This window comes from Barbus barbus (genome assembly GCF_936440315.1).
Source record: "Barbus barbus genome assembly, chromosome: 14".
In the NCBI taxonomy this organism is placed as follows: Eukaryota; Metazoa; Chordata; class Actinopteri; order Cypriniformes; family Cyprinidae; genus Barbus; species Barbus barbus.
In genome coordinates this window covers 24,642,542-24,660,959 of record NC_136742.1, presented here as the reverse complement: position 1 = coordinate 24,660,959, position 18,418 = coordinate 24,642,542, and the positions used below count along the sequence as shown (strand labels likewise).

At 35.2% G+C, this 18,418-nt stretch overlaps 3 protein-coding genes across 7 annotated transcripts in view; 1 reads left to right on the top strand and 2 right to left on the bottom strand.

Moving 5' to 3' along the window:
- Positions 1-484: 484 nt before the first annotated feature.
- LOC306879811 (zinc finger protein 512-like) lies at positions 485-6,820 on the bottom strand. Of its 2 annotated transcripts, none has more exons than XM_079433010.1 (16): positions 6,777-6,820; positions 6,194-6,285; positions 5,920-5,975; positions 5,732-5,781; positions 5,420-5,604; positions 5,248-5,331; positions 5,055-5,168; positions 4,851-4,975; positions 4,658-4,744; positions 4,477-4,575; positions 3,541-3,708; positions 3,240-3,434; positions 2,909-3,010; positions 2,656-2,718; positions 1,922-2,020; positions 485-1,826 (listed from the first exon to the last, which is right to left on the bottom strand). In XM_079433010.1, the coding sequence occupies exons 1-16, from the start codon at positions 6,803-6,805 to the stop codon at positions 1,407-1,409; spliced, it is 1,968 nt and encodes a 655-aa protein (XP_079289136.1). In that variant the 5' UTR covers positions 6,806-6,820; the 3' UTR covers positions 485-1,406. The 2 variants fall into 2 exon arrangements, with proteins under 2 accessions (XP_079289136.1, XP_079289135.1); XM_079433009.1 differs by having other exon boundaries at positions 6,445-6,794.
- Positions 6,821-7,011: 191 nt separating this feature from the next.
- Positions 7,012-9,316, top strand: LOC306880435 (uncharacterized protein). The gene is made up of 7 exons (XM_079433934.1): positions 7,012-7,129; positions 7,237-7,317; positions 7,439-7,563; positions 7,951-8,014; positions 8,122-8,358; positions 8,597-8,779; positions 9,007-9,316. Exons 1-7 carry the CDS (start codon positions 7,108-7,110, stop codon positions 9,210-9,212), a joined length of 918 nt encoding a protein of 305 aa, XP_079290060.1. The 5' UTR covers positions 7,012-7,107; the 3' UTR covers positions 9,213-9,316.
- The window catches only part of LOC306880433 (atypical kinase COQ8A, mitochondrial-like), a 26,040-nt gene continuing 16,837 nt past the window's right edge, over positions 9,216-18,418 (bottom strand). For 3 of the 4 annotated variants that reach the window (XM_079433930.1, XM_079433932.1, XM_079433931.1), the window contains 7 exons: positions 17,810-17,891; positions 14,966-15,059; positions 12,932-13,073; positions 11,646-11,753; positions 10,695-10,760; positions 10,527-10,613; positions 9,319-10,443 (listed from right to left, as the gene is read on the bottom strand). In XM_079433930.1, coding sequence (XP_079290056.1) covers positions 10,150-10,443; positions 10,527-10,613; positions 10,695-10,760; positions 11,646-11,753; positions 12,932-13,073; positions 14,966-15,059; positions 17,810-17,891 — 873 coding nt within the window. In that variant the 3' untranslated portion in view covers positions 9,319-10,149. Of the gene's footprint in view, positions 10,444-10,526; positions 10,614-10,694; positions 10,761-11,645; positions 11,754-12,931; positions 13,074-14,965; positions 15,060-17,809; positions 17,892-18,418 lie in introns of all 4 variants that reach the window. The other variant, XM_079433929.1, reaches the window with a different exon arrangement.

The window sequence follows — 18,418 nt, the reverse complement described above, 5'->3', positions numbered from 1 at the left end:
CAAAAATAATATACAAACTCTCCTTTAGATTATATTTAAATGTTAAAATTTATGCATGACAAAAAATGCCCTTAGGCCGTGTAATCTTTTGGAGGTGTATTTTGTTGTATCATATTATTTCATCTTTTTATTTTTATTTAAAGTTAAAAAATTTATAATATATAACAATAATCATCATATTTAATATAACGTTAAAAATAAATGAAAGTATTAATTTAACATTATAATAGCGCATTTCATGTACACAAAACTGTCATTGCTGAACACATAAAATAAAAACTAAAAAATAAGCGCAGAAATATTTTTTTTTGAGTGTTGTTCACATTTACAACATTGAAGAGGATATATTTAACATATGTAGGCTATTTCTACTTTGTGCATTCGTGTGCATGTATATTTAAATGTAATTTCATGTATTGTTGGCAGAAAGAAATATATGAATTTGTCAAAAAAAAAAAAATTAAGGAACAAAGAACTCAACAAACCCATTTCATGGATTTTAATTCAAATCAAGACAACAGTTTTAAATGCATTTCAACAAACTCATTGTTTTGACGTCCAGGAAGTTATTCTAAAGCACAATGTACCTTCATACTAAAGGCCAATGCAGCGATCACTGTCAGAAATTCAGCTGTTAGAGCATCATTTCTGTGGTGTCAGAATCACACTTAATAATATCCCAAAAGAAAAAAAAAAAAAAACCCAGCAGCATTTATGAACATTGTTGCATGCAACTGTTTTAATAAAGACTGTCACTGGTCCACTGTGAAACTTAGAGCTACAGAGCACGAGACAACGCTTACAGAAAAATAAACATAATGATCTACTACATTCAATACACATGACAAAGTCAAATCGTCATAATACTTTCAAAGACATTTTAAAATATTTGCATGTGGCCTTTCAATATACGCAGTTCCTCTTGTCAATAAAAGGGAAGCACAATTCAGCAAATCCTACAAATAAAAATAATATTCAACAAGAATGCATTCAATTGCTCAAAAGTAAAGGCATAATGTTAGCAATTATATTTTAAATTAAATGCTGTTCTTTTGAACTAGTTTACGTTCATCAAAATTCATGAAAAGTATAATGGTTTCCACAAATATTTCTTGAGCACCAAATTAGTATATTAGAATGATTTCTGAAGGATCGTGTGTCACTAAAGACTGGCGTAATTGCTACTGAAAATTCAGCTTTGCATCACAGGAATAAATTACATTTTAAAATGTAATAATCTTTCACAATTTTAGTTTTTTTCTGTATTTTGATCAAATAAATGCATCCTTGGTGAGCATTAGAGATATCTTTCAAATCTTATTGACCCTAAACCTTTGAATGGATGTGTTTCTCTTTAATCTTTGGAGGTGAACACTGGAAAACTCCATATTTGGAAAAGGAATGGTTTATGAATCACTTTCAGGTTGCTGGCTGGACATAGGCTTCGTGAGGGGCCTGCTGAGGGCCCATTCGTCATGTCTGTGTGCCGCTGGGTCCTCGGTCTCTGACTCGCTGCTGGAGCTCTCACTACTGCTGCTGCTGCTGCTGGGACTGTCACTGCCGCTGAACTCATAGCAGTCTTTCTCCTGTCTGCTTTCCTTCACTTTCGGTTTGTTTTGCCCCTCCTTCCTCTTTATTTCCACTCTTCCAGGGGTTTCCACTCCACTTGACCTAGGCACCGCTCTTTCCTTCCAGGTGCTGGGAAAACTGAGGGTTGTGTTCGGTAAGGAAAGATCTGGACTTTTCATAGAAACTTCCTTTGGCTCAGTCTTATGCAGTTTATCTAATTTTGAACTCTTAGATTTGGACCGAACAACAAACCAATCCTATGAAAAATAATAACAATGAGAATACTTATTATAAAATGATACATTTGTATGATATATAAGGAGCAGAAAATGAAATAAAATAATTGTGTTACCTGAGAATGAATGGAATTAATGTGATACTTGACCCCACTTTCGGAGTTGAATTCTTTCTTACATATCAAGCATTTATATTTCCCAGTCTCAAATTCACCCTGCAGAGAAAAAAATAATGGTATTCTGTTACAGAGCAAATCCAATAAACAAAAAAAATCAATAGAAACTTACTGATTTAGGTACCAGTAACAAAGCAACAGTTATTTAGTTAGACTGTACAGATGAATATCTTTTCTGGTCAAACTACACTAAACCATTCAAAATATTTGGGGTCAGTACGATTTTCTGAAAGACATTAATACCTTTAGTCTGCAAGGATGCATTAAACTGATCAAAAGTGACAGTTCAGACAAAAGATTTCTATTTCAAATAAATAGTTCTCTTTTGACATTTATATTTATTAAGGAACTACATTATATTTAACTACTTATATTTATTAAGGACTACAGTTTTCTACAGCTGCTTACATATTAAGCAGCCACCTTTCAAAGTCAATAATAAAAAAATGTTTCTTGAGCACCAAATCAGCGTATTAGAATGATTTCCAAAGGATCGTGCGACACTGAAGACTGTAGTAATGGCTGCTAAAATTCAGCTTTGCCATCACTGGTATAAATGACTATATAAATGTATTTAAATAGAAAACAGTTATTTTAAATTGTAATAATATTTCACAATATTACTGTTTTTACTGCATTTTGTGTGTTAAAATGAAAGGAAATTTATTCCTTACCAAGGTACATAGCCCAAGATGAGCCTTTAGGCCAGATACGCTGGTATAGAAGCAGTTACATCCCTAATTTGACAACAAAGATGATCATTACAAATTTAGTTCAGCAAACCATCCATTCACTGAAAATCTTTGCTTTTGCATAATGCCACAATCAGTGCAAAACATGTGCAAAACGTTAACGTATAGCCCTTTAAGTTCAAATAGAATGGTAAAAACACCTGGAATAATAACTGCTTATGCATGATATTCACACCTTGTTTGGACACTGCACTTTTTTATGCAGTTTGACTTCATTCTTCCACTTCCGTAGAGTCTCCTGACTAAAGGCCGGCAACCCTGGACGAGAATACTTCAGCTACATAGACACAAAAATACCACAAATGCTTAATTAATACAAGATTGATTCTTCATTCACAGTTCTCCAAAAGTGAAACTAAAACCTTTTAGTGAATCCATGAAAGTGTGCAAAACAAACAAAGGTGATGCAACCTTACCAAAAAGAGCTTCACACAGGTTCTGACTTCTTCACAGCCCTGCAATTACAACATGTTGGCATAGTTTGACATACACATGTTTTGCAGCACCTTCCTGTCGTCTGGTACCAGGTCACGCTGCACTTTTCTTTTGGGCCATTCCTTCAGCAGCTCCTCACTGGCGATCTCCCTCAGGTGGAACACAGCCACCTGCGCCGACAAGCGTTTGGCCCGTCCGCTCTGCGTCCGCTCTGGGATGGGCTCTTTCTGTGTCTTCACCTCCTCTACTTCACTTTCTTGGGTCGTCTGCAACAACAGATAATTGTGACCATTCATGAAAACATCAACAGCCTGAATGAGAATCTGTTACATTTAGGTAAATGCTTATTGAATAATGGAGAGGAGGACTCACTGGACTGTGTTCGTTCTTGACATGGTACTCCAGGCCCGCTCTGGAACGATACGCTTTACCGCAGTGTTTGCAGTTCAATAAGAGCTTCTCCAGCTCTGACGCCTCTTTGCCGCATTTCTTCATGTGGTACACATAACCCATTATACTAGTGAAACTTCCAGTGCAACCCTAAAACAAACCATTCAACATCTTTTAAGGTGATTGTAAACATCTACAATGCTATACAGTCATTGTTTCAAAATTTAATATTATTATTTGATCTACTTTTTAATATTTTTCACTTTTACACTACTGTTCATAAGTTTGGGGTCTATAAGATTTTAAAAATGTTTTTGTAATAAGTCTCTAATGCTTACCATGTCTGCTTTTATTTGAGCAAAATACAGTAAAAACAGTAATACTGTCAAATATTACAATTTAAAATAACGCACATGATACTTGAGAAATTATTTCTTATTATTATAATTGTTGAAAACAGTTCTGCCGCTTAATATTTTTGTGGAAACTGAGATACTATTCCTTCATATAACGATATTCATATAACAAGATTTCATATTTATATGAAATATCATGTAATATTTCATATTTATGAAATATTAGAGTTTAAAATAACTCATATGATCCTTCAAGAATTAATTCTAATATGCTGACTTGGTGCTCAAGAAACATTTCTTATTATTCTAAAAGCTGAAAACAGTTCTGCTTAATATTTTTGTGGAAACTGTGATACTTTTTTTTTTCAGGATTATTTAATGCATCTTTGCTGAATAAAAGTATTCATTTCTTTTTAGAAAATCTAACTGACCCCAAACGTTTGAATGGTAGAGTTTTTAATTTCATTTTCTTGTTTAGTCCTAATATTTTCCCATTTTTTAATATGCTGACCTCCAGGGCCTTTTAAGCTGCATTTAATGCTATACAGATAAATGACCACACCTCTTTTGAACATTTTAATTTGCCCATCCTTTTTAATACTTTCCGTAATTTCTCCTTTACTGCTTGGTCAACTAGGTCATTCCCTGTATCTGGAATGGGCTGAAAAAATAAACAAGAAAATATACTATCATTTTCACTGTCAATGTCACTACCAGTTTAGAAAACGAAAACAAAAACTAACCAAGTTGTTATGGTCAGCCATGAGGTGGTACTTCATTCCAGTTGAAGTTTTCAGTTGTTTCCCGCAGTGTGGACATGTAAAAGGATTCTACACAAAGAACAAAAACAAAATCAGGTGCAGAATTCAGACAAGTACTAAAAAAAATCTGCTATATCTCTATGATATTTTCACAAACTTTGCTATATGAACGTACCAGCTTGCAGGTTTCCAGGTGCTTCTTTAACCCATCCACTGTCTTTCTTCCAACGCTTTTGCATTTTGGGCAGCTTACTCTACCCTTTGCCAAAATCTGAAGCTGCCATTTTTCCTCTTGACTTCCTGTAAAGAACCACAAAATATATTATGAATACTTAAAAATATGTCTGTTCTGTTTTCATTTAGCCACTGTCTCATTTACCTGGCGGATAAACAGGTGACTCCTTTTTGGTGTGCTGAGATGATTTCTGCTCCTGTGTGCTGTCAGTCATCTGATTCTTCTGAGTGAACTGAGCAACGGGAACTATAACAGGTACTGTTAAACAAAAAAGATGTAGTCTACACTATTCATGGTGTATCATAAATTATAGAAAAACCACTGAAGAACTGCATACCTGATTGCTTTACTTCCTCTATGTACTTTTTTAAGGAGGGCTGGTCAGTTTCCTCAATCTTGTGCTTCTTCTTACGCTTAAAATCTGTAGCATAAAAACGTGTGTAACTGTTGGACATTATTTAAAATGTCATATATCAATTTATTCTATTTAGATTTAAGTCTGTACTTACTTGTCCCTATTAACATGTCTGAACTGGCTCCATCAGTTTTTCCCATCATTTCGCTGGTGTGGTCAGTGTGCAAATATTGGCTTTCCGAACCATTGACCAGACTGGATGTAATAACTGAACTGCAAGATGACCCATGGTCTGAATCTTCTGTAGGTCTCATAACCACAGGCTGGAGATCATGGTACCTTAAGACATGACATTTTGACACCATAATTAATTCAGTATATGGTGCAATACTTAAAATGTTAAATGCAGCTAACATTTGGTAACCGAAAAATGTTGGCACACATTTTTTGTTGTTGCAAAACTCACTTTTTTCTGGTGTAAGTTCTCTTTATTTTCTGAGAGCTTGTTCTCTCTTTCTAAAATTCAGTAACAAAAATGCAGTAACAATATTAGTTTTGATGGTCTCATGTTTAATTTGATTAATTACCTAAATATATTCTATACATACACCGGCATATTAATGCATAACTCATTGTGAGAATGCTTGGACTTACTTTGGATGGTTTCATTCCACTATCTTCAGCCTCTCTTCCCAAATCTTTCATGACATCTGTTGAGGATGCAATCAACACTTCACAATAATTTTTAATAGATTTAATAAATGTAACCACTCAAAAATTACATATTTAAAAGATCATAATTTAAATTAAATTAAATTTATTTCAGACTTCATCTGAGCATGATCTGGGAGTGCAACCACATCACAATAAGCCCTATAAGGTTTAGAAAGATTTGAATTTAATAAATCTTACATTAATACAGAATTACCTGGTGTTTGGGGGTTTGGTTTTGGTTTTGACATTTTCCTCTTGCTGGGTACACATGTGGCAGACATGTTATCCTGGGTCTGATCCGTGATCCTATTCCACACAAATCAGTGCTATATACAGAGAAGCATGGATAGGGGTCCACTACTATCTATATTGGATCTTTAGTTTTATCATAATCAAAAACAAATAAATAACAGTCACATATAGGTAAGCTGTGTGGAATTTCGTTATTTCATTAATTCAGTGTACCTCAAGCAGATACTGGTTGCACGAAGGCTAAGAATGGAAAAATAAAAGCACATCTGAATGCACGGACTAAGCCTGCATTTGCACACAGAAGCTGCATGCAACCCAACATGCACCTTTATTGCAGTGCATAAGTGTAGTCTTCAAGACCACTGCCACCATCACTGCCCACCAATATTCCCAGACATGACGGCACTACGTCAAATAAACCGTCTGCGGATGCATGCCACCGTCATACAATCCGTTTTACACCGATATACCCTAAACTTTACATTTAGAAAGGCATATTCAACACTCAATGTTCACAAAACAGTCAAGAGCAGCTATAACATTACCGTCGTCTCGGCGAGATCACGTCATACATAATACGCCCCGTTTCTCCACCAGCCAATGAGAAAACGCTCTTCCCTCAACATACCAAAAGGGGCGGGTCTTCACGCCGAAACAACCTATCGCAGGAGACTGCAGGTCCTAGATCAGATTTCGACACGCCTCTGTCTTTACTCCTTGCTGCGGTTGAGACGCCGTGACTGAACCGGAGTCAGTGTGGATACAGAATTGAACCAATTTAGTTTTAGCAACATGAACTTTCGGTTTCAATACACCAGAAATTAACAGCGGAGGTCCTCTCTTTTCCAGTGGATTAGCGTTGATTAATCCAAACAAATGGAAGTCTACAAACGAAAAGGTACAATTAGCAAACATGTAATACCTTTTCTTTACTAACGTTAACTAATATTAATAATACAAAATACACTATTATTGCTTCCTATGTTATGGGTATGTGCTGGCAAGGATGTCTATATAAAAGTGTGCTTGTGAAGGGAGCTCTCCGAGAGCAAATCCATGCCATCTCTCAGTCTTCTGTCCTAGATGGTATGTATGTCACCTGATAATGCCATTTATTTATCACATCCCCAAGACAAATGTAAAATATATATGTATTAAACTAAGCTCTTGCAGTGTGACATGCTCCATTATGTCCACCTGTTTCTAGAGGCAAACATTGATGATGCTCAAATCCTTACTTTGACAAGAGAGGATCTGAATGAGCTTTTTCCTGGTATTAGGAACTTTCAGCTCAGAAGGACAATTATGACACTGATCACAGACACAGTGAAGGTAATGTGTTTGGTCAAGATGCTGGTCAAGGAATTGAACTCCAAAAATATTTGCACACTCAAGTCACTCCTAAAAGAGAAGGAGTTTCATGGTATTAGACAACAAAATTTCAAACTAAGTGGCATTTTTTATTTTTTTATTTAACAATGACTTCTAACCAACAACATTTGACAACCAGCAGGTGTGCAAATATTTAATATTAATATGCTTGAACATTAATATAATATTAATTGTGACTTTTAGGTGTCATTTTATATATTTAACAGTAAAACGTCATGTTACAGAAACCAAATACAATGTAAATTGATTAAATTGCGTGCATATGTGCATGCCCCATTTAATGGATAAGTGAGTACTCATTTGTCATTCTTATTTGATTCCTGAAAGGATTCACTTCAACATGGCCCAGAAACATTGGACGGTGCACTGAAGCATTTAATGTACAAAAACAGTGAGTTACTTATGACCTACAAATCTACCATTTTCAGTTGTAGCAGAGAACAATGTAGTTCTCTTTGTTAAAGAGATGTTTCATAGCGGCCTTATGACTTTTTGTAGATGATGCTGCTGTACAGGATGTTTTGAAGGAGTCTCTTCGAGCGTTTAGAGAAATGGAGGATCAGCTCAAAGCAGCACAGGCATCCTTGAAACCGTACATTGAGGTCTTGAACAGTCTCACTGAGGCATCCACTAGAAAAGAGGACTGGGGTAAAGAGGGAACGTCAAGCAGGAGAACATTTCCAAGCTCCTTCCCAACAGATATGAACTCTCCACCCATGCAGACTCACTCTTTCAGTGAGTAAGAGTACAAATTCTGATTTCTTACATGCCCTTTCATCCAAGTGCTCAAAACCACATTTTTGCAAACATAGATTTGTGAAAAGGTAAACCAGAGTAAGAGATTGTGAATATTTACTTAGCATTATTAAAACATATAGTGGGTTCCTGAAGTCTGAGAGCACTAATGAAAATGCTTCTATTTTGAATTTGTTATATTTCATACCCACCTTCCTAATATATTTCTCTTTTGCAGAGCCTTCGGTCAGAGTGCATCCATTTTTTTGTGGTCGAACCTTGGGAACGGACAAGCAAATTCTTGCCCAGCTCAAGGGAGTTAAAGTGAGTGATTTATGGGACTGTCAGTTGATACTGGCCTTCAGTCCTGTGACATCACGAGCTGGAACTGACACTGAAGAAGCATTGAAGAAAATTCCAGGTAATTACTTATTAGAACAATGTTTGACTAGTTTTCATATTATATCTGAATATTGTATTTGCGAGAAATGTTGCCAGTTAAATACAGGTTTCCTTGAAACATCTAACGGTTATAGGACTAGTCTGCAAATGGTAATTTCATATGTTCAGTCCTTTTTGCACCTGCATCTTGGACAATTTAATTTATAATTTGTAACGTTAAATTATTCTAAATTTATGTCTTTACAGCTGATAAACCAGCAGTACTGGTGACAATGCACCATACCTTCAACCATACCTACGTGTGTCCCAGCTTAAATATAGCATCTTCTCAATTGAACATTGTGGAACATGTTAATGTGCTCTTCCATGACTCCCATCACGGTCTTCTTAGGTGTCCAACAAATGAAAATGCAATGACCAAACTTCAGTTGGTCTTAAACCAGTACATGTAAACAGCCTTGCTTTAACTGTTAATAGTTGAAAATTCCATGTATTTATGTTGTATGGTCATATGAGCACAAAACAACAAGCCTGCTAATAAACATGTAAGACTGGTCTGTTGATTCCAAAAATTTAATATTCAGAAAATTTTATCACAATTTTTTAGTAAGAAAGCCAATAGCAGGAACATTAGAAAAACGCCTTTTCCATCAATGCTCTGATATCAAACCATAATGCTTTCAAGTTCTCACCTTCACGTACATGAATTTAAATGTGCCTACATCTCACACATCAGAGAAGTGACACCTCATCCCATCATTATTAATATCCTAGCTTTTTAAAATGCATTATTACAAAGTAGTTGTGGTGGTTCAACAGGCTAAAACAAGCAAGCTTATAGCCAACCTACACATTGATAACAAATATGTGACTGTAGCATCAAAACCTGCCCTGACTTCCGATCTTCTCATTCAGGGACTTCCCTTTTTCATACTTTGGCCAATATCGTGCGTAATATTCACAAATCACAAACCAAAAAAAAGAAGAAAAATACACATAGTAATGCGGTCTCAAACAATAAACAAGAGTTAATATACTGATTTAGGGAGACGGTCGTCACAAATGTAGTCCAGCAACCTGGAAAAAACTGTTGGCTTGGTTATGAAACGTTCTACAGCCAATCGCCACACCTGATGAGTAACCAATAGGAATTTCCGTAGGGACATAGATCCGTTTGAATAGCAATCTTTGCACCACATGACCATGGATAAATCATGGATATTATTTCCCATTAAAACACTCAAAAGGAAAAACAAACGCCAAAAACAAAACATGTATGATGGTACGGTTGGGTGAGCCGAGACAAAAGTGCCATTTGTTTACATTCGAGTGATTGGCCGGAGCATTTTGTGCTTATCCCAGTTTCTCCTGTTTGATAAGCCCTATCTGTCACTGGCTTGGTCCTTTCTTCTTGTTGCTCCAGTAATTGCTGTAGGCCTCATCAAACATGTTTTTGCAACTTAGCTTAGCATTCAGGCGGGAGCAGATGAGAAAGGAGCCGCCCATTTTGCGGTGCAGGGAATAGGTTTCTTCTGGTGGAGGGATGAGGCGCTGTTTCAGCATGACGGGAATGAGGTTGTGGATGCGCTCTGTAGTGCTCTGAGCCCCGAAATTAAATGGCTCCTTGGAGGCAAAAGCCTCACCCAGGATCATCACAGCATCCACATGGGCATTTTCCATGGCCTGGATGAGGAGAAGAGGTTGTGTTAACATCACTTCTTTGTCATATGTGCAGCTTGAAACAAAAATATCTGGTATATTACTACCTTAGACTCATAACCACTCAAGAACTTCATGTCTATGGATAGCTTCAGCACTTCTGCTCGATTACCATCTGCTGCAGCCTTGATGACCTGTTTTAAAGAGGAAGATGCAATCAGTTAAAGAAAGAAATACTTATTTAAATAAAGTTAACTTTCAATTTTATGTCTTACCTCAATATAAACATCAGTGAAACTCTCATCAAACCCTCTTGTTGCACCAAAGTCCAGCAAAGCAACCTGTGGATTGAAGACCAGCTTGATTATACCAAGAGATGAAGCCAAAACAACACACTTTTGATTTACTGTACAAATACTCAAATACAATAAATAAATAAAATCAATATATACACACTGTGGAGTTGGTAGGAAGTTAATATAAATGTTCTAATAAACTTTTGTAAATAAATGGTAGAAATGTTATATAAAATAAATATTACAAAAATGGTATAAATGTAAAGTTTTGAAGACTTTTGAACTCAAAAGTAACAATGTTAAATATTATCATTTAAAAATTCTACTTTGTATTTGAATATATTTTCATATATAATTTATCGTAAAGCTGAATTTTTAGTAGTCATTACTCCAGTCTTAGAAATCATTCTAATATGCAGATCTGCTGCTCAAAAAAAAAAAAAACTATTAATATAACCATTATTATTTGTATTAATAATAATAATAATAACAACATAACACTATTTTTTAATAGAAATCTTTTGTAACATTAGAAATGTCTTTGCTGCCAGTTTTGAACAATTTAACGCATCCTAGATGAATAGAATTATTCATTTCTAAAAAAATAAAAAGCAAAAACATCAACAGCAAAAAACAAAATAAAAACTTTTTAATAGTAATATACATGTTTGCTACACCAGTCAAAAGATAGGACACGCCAAATCATTTTTTACTCATACTTTCTACATTTTAGAATTATAGTAAAGTCAAAACAACAAATTATGGGAATTATGTTGTGACCAAAACAAATGTTTTATACATCAAAACTCTTATTTTCAGCTTCTTTATTCAAGCTTATTCAAGCAGATTTAAAGCAAATTCAGCCAAGTGGGTCTAAACTGGTAGTGTAAACAACCAGGAAAGATCAGTGATAGTGGCATTCTCTCTTACCCTGTGGGTTTGTGGATCATAAAAGAAATTGGACCAGTTGGGATCCGTCTGCATGTATCTGAACTCGAACAGCTCCCTCAGACATAGCATCAGGATGTTCTCGCAGATCTGTGCAAAAATGAAAAGTATGGTTACTACACCTGCACTAAACTGCTTTGAATCCACAGTATTTAGGCTTTAATGCATATGCGGTACTTAGTATAAAGTTATAAATCAGTTCTAGCTCAAAACAAATCAATGTTTTAATGCAATGTTTACAAACTACATAAATAATGAGCATTTAAATCATAGTTGTATGGTCTGTTTAAAAATTTCAGTCACATTTATTGCCTTCATTTATGTCGGTGTGCATCATTTCCTCTATTCACGATTCGGTCAACACAGTTTATTTATTTTAAACTTCATTCCTTAACTTTTTTTTCTTGTTTTTTTGGTATGGATATGACCTTGTTTACACTTTGCCCTACTAATGCAATAAAACCCTTCCACCGTGAGGTGGCGATAATACTTCAGGAAGCTCATTGGCTTCCATACTGGCCACGTTTGAGACCATGGGACTCCGGCATCATAGAATATAACGTGGCCTGACACAACACCAAATTTTAATCGAAGACTTTCAAAATAAATCCTCAAATCAGCTTTAAGGTCTTTCAAATCGTTTATGAACACACTCGAAGAACTAAACTCCTCTTTTTTATTGTGATTATTGATGTATATCCCCCTTGTTATTTTTATTTATTTTTTCTTCCAGGAAATGTGAACATATTTGTAACATTTTGTTATAATTTTTGAATGTTAATTGTTCAATATATACAATTAATAATAATAACAAAAAACACACTAAATTTTAACTTGCTTATATAACTTGCTAAACGTATAATGATGCTTCTTACTATAAATCACAGTAGGAGAACTGAAAGTACTAGAAAGTAAGCTGAAAATATTTTCCAGTCCAACAAGGTAGTAACCAATTCATCATTCAATTACAAATGTTTGTAGAAGGTCTGAACATATATGTTTCTGCTAGTCCTAAAGTCTTAAATTTAGATGTAAGCCATAAATAGTCTTAAATGCCTTAAATGGTTCAAGAAAAGTTAATTTGAGGACGGAAAGACAAGAATCAAGAAATGGTTTAATGTGAGGGTTACACTTCAAAAGGCTATGAATTCACTGAATAAATATAAGCTCGTCTTTTGTTCAAACCAATGCAAAATTGACCCATATTTTTATGAAGCAAGCCCCCCCCCCCCATCTCATTCATTGTAGAAACTGTTTCATTTTTATACCTCATTTTTCAAATCTTGTGAAAGTGCATCAGCCTGATCCAAGGGAAATCCAGGCACCAGTTCGGTGGTGAGGACGTGCTGGCTGCTGAGTTCGTCGATTACATCTGGCACGTAGAAGAAGGGTTGATCTCTCAGAAGTTCCCTACCAAAAACCACAAAGCTTCTAAGTCACTGAGCACAAGTCAGCATCCCTGTAAAAGCATACCACCCCGCATGTGTACCACAGACAGGACGTGATGATGAACACATAAACGTCTGCTTCTGAAGGGATGTGGGAAAAACAGTGATGCTATTTCTCTGGGTGTGAGGATATCCACAATGAAGCCTAAAATTTGGGTACGTCAGCTTTAAATTATAGCTTGCCATGCAGTAATGGGTAAGTCAAATTGGAAATACAGTCATTTGAAAAATATCTAGCTACAAGAAAAGTGAATATTAGAAGTAGCTATACTAACTATAATGATGCTATATATCTATATCAAAGATGACAACAGCATACTCGGACCACACAGATTTACACAACATGCAACGTAATCCAGTGGCAGTAAATATGTAATTACTAAAAATGATGCTGCACACTTCAGCACTGCAAAGTCATTGTATAGGCAAGATAATAAGTTCTCTTTTCTGTGAAATTATCAAAATTAAGTGAGGTTTATTCTTGAAATAAGAAATATATATATATTTTTATTATATATTGATAATAATAATATAATATATTGATAATAATATTATTATTATTTATATATATTGTTTATTTTTCATACCCCATTTGCTATATATATATATATATATATATATATATATATATATATATATATATATATATATATATATATATATATATATATATATATATATATATATATATATGCAAATGGGGTATGAAAAATAAACAATTGAAAGGGAAAACAAGTTTATTTTTCTTAAACTCATAGCTGGTTTTTCTTGTTTTAAACATAAACCACATTTAGATATTTGTACTGGAAACAAGACAAAAACTGTGAAAAAGAAAGTAACTTTTTGCTGTGTAAACACTACTGAGTGATGACTCAAATGAATCAGTTCACTTTTAACTATATTATTATATTCCATTAATGTTTTCTATAAATCTAATTTTTAATAAAGCTTTCAGACAAGCTCTTTTCTAATTTAAGTCTATGGAGGAGTTGGATAGTATTAAATGTCATTTTACGGAAACTATCCAAACAGATAACAGAGAAATCCAGATTCTGTGAGTTTAGTAACAGATCATCTAAAGGTCAACTGGCCATATGAACCAATTCAATAAAATCAATTGGACTACCTGTCAAAGAGAAGATATTCTAGAAGAATGTGTTTGATTATGTCCTCAGCTCTTTCGGATGTGAGGCTGTGTGCGCAATGTGTTTAAACTACGTCAATACTTGCAGGAAACAAAAGTGTTACATCATTTTGAAAAGAGCTAATCTGCTGAACACTGAGAGTCTCATTGGTCTGCTCAAAAGTAAAAGACATGCATCTCATCCTGAAGGCATGTATGTAACCATATCTCTCTCTTGGAACATGCGTTTCATTCTTCACCCCCCCCCTGTGAAGTCAGGGTCCCAGTAGAGGACAGGACACAGGGTACGGGCTTGTTGTCAATGTTTATTATTTCCATTTGGGCTATATTTAAAATGTCCACACGCAAACTATTCCTTAAGATCAAATCATTCAATCCCTGGCCTACAAGCTAGGCGGTTATTTTTAGCCCTGTGCTGAGGCCACAACGCTCCAGAGAAGCTGTTATATGAGGATACAGAAGTGCACAATCATTCTGAGCAGTTGTAGTGTTTATTTTTGTGTGTGTAAACCTTCCTTTCAAAGGTATTATGGTAGAAGATGGATTTAGCTTGGATATCAGGCACATAACAGCCTGAAATGTCCTGTAGGCCGCTTTTGATCCCACAGCCCACCCGTGGTTTTATTGAGGGGTAGATTGACGAATACAATGATGGGATGCTCTGAATTATCAGTGAGAAAAATATCTCCCGGTTGTTTCCGTTCACTCACTTGAATTTCCGAGCACACTTGCCTTCCCTTATGTAATCACACTCCAGCGCCAGCTCACGTCGCATCACATCTATCAAATGCTCCGGGAACAGACCTGCACATTCATAGACACAGTCAGACATGAGTCAGTAGGTTAGTTCATATTTAAAAAAAAAAAGAAAAAAAAGAAATTCGAGTCACCAAGAGGTGGCACTCACAATTCTTCAGAGTTTATACTTCCCTTGTGAAAAAGAAGTGCACTTAATGTAGTGTACTTCAAATCTTAAAAGTGTATTTAAAACAAACTACTTGCAGATTATATTTTGGGAAAAAAAAAAAGTCACTTAAGTGTACTTAGAGTACACTTTATACACATGCTTTAACAACACTTAAAAAGTGCAGTTTTGACTAACAATGTCAAATTTAAGACTTTAAAGTACAATTTCGAAGAACATTGTTTTAATTGTGAGAAAAACGCATTATGAAATCAGTATCGTGAATCGTATCGCATTGCGAGTTGAGTGAATTGCGTCCCTAGTTTTAATAATGTTTTATTGTCATGCTTTAAAGAAGATCATTACAAATGTTTTCAAATAAATGTCATGCAAATTTCAATAGAAATTCAAGTACAATTTTAGTTTACCATAAATTCTTGTCAGTACATTTGGCAGTACACTTTAACCATATTTCAAAGACAACTAAAGTAAATATGATATTACACATAAAGATATACTTATGTCCTATTTACAGTGGTGGCCAAAATTACTAGAACACTAGTATTTTCCCCAGCTAAAAAATGGCTTTAAAGTTAGTTATTTCTATCTTTTGCTGTAGCGTGTCAGCAGGAAATATCAGTTTACATTTCAAAACATTCGTTTTGCCATTAATTGTAATAATCCAGTGAGATTTTTGTCAACAGCCAGTGTTCCACACAGAGATCTGATCTGATCTGATCATCATCCAGTCTGTCTGGAATGACATGAAGAAACAGAACAAACTGAGACAGACTAAATCCAGAAGAACTGCGGCAACGTCTCCAAGATGCGTCAAGAAACCTACCTGCAAAGCTACCTTAAAAACTGACTTAAAACCTTTTTTGAGCTGGTGAAAGTCCTAGTGTTCTAATCATTTTGGCCACCACTCTAAGTGGGTCAAAAAAAGAACTCTTAAAGGGATAGCTCAACCAAAAATGAAAATTCTGTCATCATTTACTCACCCTCAAGTAGTTCCAAACCTGTATGAATGTCTTTGTTCTGCTGAACACAAAGGAAGATATTCTGAAGAATGAGGGAAACAGAGCAGTTCTGGGGCACCATTGACTTCCATAGTATTTTTTTTTTTTCCTACTATGGAAGTCAATGGTGCCCCAAAACAGCCTGGTTACAAACCTTCTTCGGAATATCTTCCTTTGTGTTCGGCAGAACAAATAAATTCATACAGGTTTGGAACTAGTTGAGGGTGAGTAAATGATGACAGAATTTTCATTTTTGGGTGAACTATCCCTTTAAATTTAACAACTTGCATTTAATGTAAAAAAACAAACAAACTGTATTTCATTGCAATTAAGTGCTTGAAAACATTAACTTCACAAAACTGTATAATGCTAACATGTACTTGTTTTTCACAAAGGTTGACAAGACATTAAAAATATCTTAGGTATCTGCTTTGTGTCATTTCTCTCTTCTGGCAAAAAGGAGGATCAACAACACTGTGGTGGCATTTACAAGCTCAAATGAAAGTTCAGACTATGTTTGGAGCATTAAGCTTCTTTGACAGCTGAACATTTAACTGGCATTGATCATGTAGCAGTGGACGCTGTTGTAACCAGGACACAGCTTGTGTGTGAGGCTCTGGGGCTCTGATTGGTCACCGTGCAGTTTGAGATCCATCAGCCCACTGAGACCCAACAGGCCCTGAGCTCCCAGTTCTCAGTTTGAAACACACTAAACACAGATTCGAGTGCACTGACACTTAAGTTCTTGGAAAGAATGGGGTCAACGAATGTTTCAAAATCAGTGCAATTTCATTAGTTTATTATTTTGACTTTGGCTACTGGTCAAAAATGCCAAAAATGTACACTACCTTTCCAAAGTTTGGGGTTAGTAGGATTTTAAAGAAATTATTACTGTATTAAATAAATCACAAGGGACAGTAAAGAAGTGTATTTAACATAAATGTTGTTCTTCTGAACTTTCTATTCATCAATGATGGTTTCTACAAAAACATTAAACAGCACAACAGTTTTCAACATTGAAACCACAGGAAATGGTTCTTGATTTCCAAATCATCAGATTACAATGATTTCTGAAGGATCATGTGATACTGAAGACTGGAGTAATGTTGCTGAAAATTCAGTTTTGCCATCACAGGAATAAATTACATTATAAAATATTAAAATAGAAAATAAAAAAGTTAAACTTTTAATATGAATATATATAATATTAATATTTCAAAATATTGCTGTTTACATTTTTAAAAAATCAAATTAATGCAGCCTTTGTGAGCATAAGAGACAACTTTTAAAACCCAAACTTTGAAACGGTATTGTAGGTCTATACTTCCTGTAAAAAAATAAAAAAATAATGATTTTTTTCAGGAACCTTGACAGAAGAAGATGTACAACTTGCAAAACCGCATCTGCATCTTGTAATGTTACATTATACTACATCAGGTGACAATTGACCTTTTTATTTGATTTATGTGCTTTTATGTTTGTAGTTATATGACAAAAACCAGACAGGAAGTAAACGGACTGGTGGGGTTAGGAAATAATGTAAGGTGCTCACATTTCGACGCAAATGCCATCCACATGCATCCAATAATTTATTTACCTAAAACTCTAAAAATTAAATGTATGGTCATCACCTTCAGGAAGGGCGTTGCTCATGCTCAGGACCGTCATCAGGTTATTCACATCGCTGTTGATGCTCTGTGCGACTCCAGGGTACTGCAGAAACCAAGAGTAGGTTACACTGGGCTCAGAAAACATTCCACAGTAGCAGTTCATTTCGTAAACCAAAACAAGTTCAAACCGGTAAGAGCATCAGGGGGAAGAACACATGGACCGCTGACAAGAAACACAACACAAAACACCTCCAGCAAAACAGCCTTGACCTTGCTGAGCGCATACTGGTGGGCTAGTTTGTTTCAGAACATTTCAAAACTGTTTGTTTTACTAAAAAAAGTTGAGAGGAGAGATGTCCAGATTTAGGTCATCTAATCATAAACATTCAGATCGATATCGTTTGCAAAAGCAGTTAGCGGTAATTGCTCTTTGGACTTCAAGCAGTTGGTACTCCAAATTAACCTATTAGAAGACTGTTAAAAATGGGCATTTTACAGTACATGTACGTAATAGGAGGAAAGCTTTGTCTGTGGTTTTGGTGTGGAAAGCGCTAACACAAGGGCAACATTGTACTACTGCCGCTTCAGATTAATGCTAACAAAGAAACCATGCTCCTCTGAATGATGTGA

Excerpts from the sequence above, each read along its gene's own strand:
- LOC306879811 (XM_079433009.1), bottom strand. The coding sequence starts at position 6,497 with ATGTGCTTTTATTTTTCCATTCTTAGCCTTCGTGCAACCAGTATCTGC. Across the intron at positions 6,286-6,444 it reads GCAACCAGTATCTGCTTGAG|GATCACGGATCAGACCCAGG; the intron begins GTACACTGAATT and ends TGTGTGGAATAG. Across the intron at positions 3,435-3,540 it reads TCAAGAACGAACACAGTCCA|ACGACCCAAGAAAGTGAAGT; the intron begins GTGAGTCCTCCT and ends CTGTTGTTGCAG.
- LOC306880435 (XM_079433934.1), top strand. The coding sequence starts at position 7,108 with ATGGAAGTCTACAAACGAAAAG. Across the intron at positions 7,564-7,950 it reads TGATCACAGACACAGTGAAG|GATTCACTTCAACATGGCCC; the intron begins GTAATGTGTTTG and ends GATTCCTGAAAG. Across the intron at positions 8,015-8,121 it reads GCATTTAATGTACAAAAACA|ATGATGCTGCTGTACAGGAT; the intron begins GTGAGTTACTTA and ends GACTTTTTGTAG.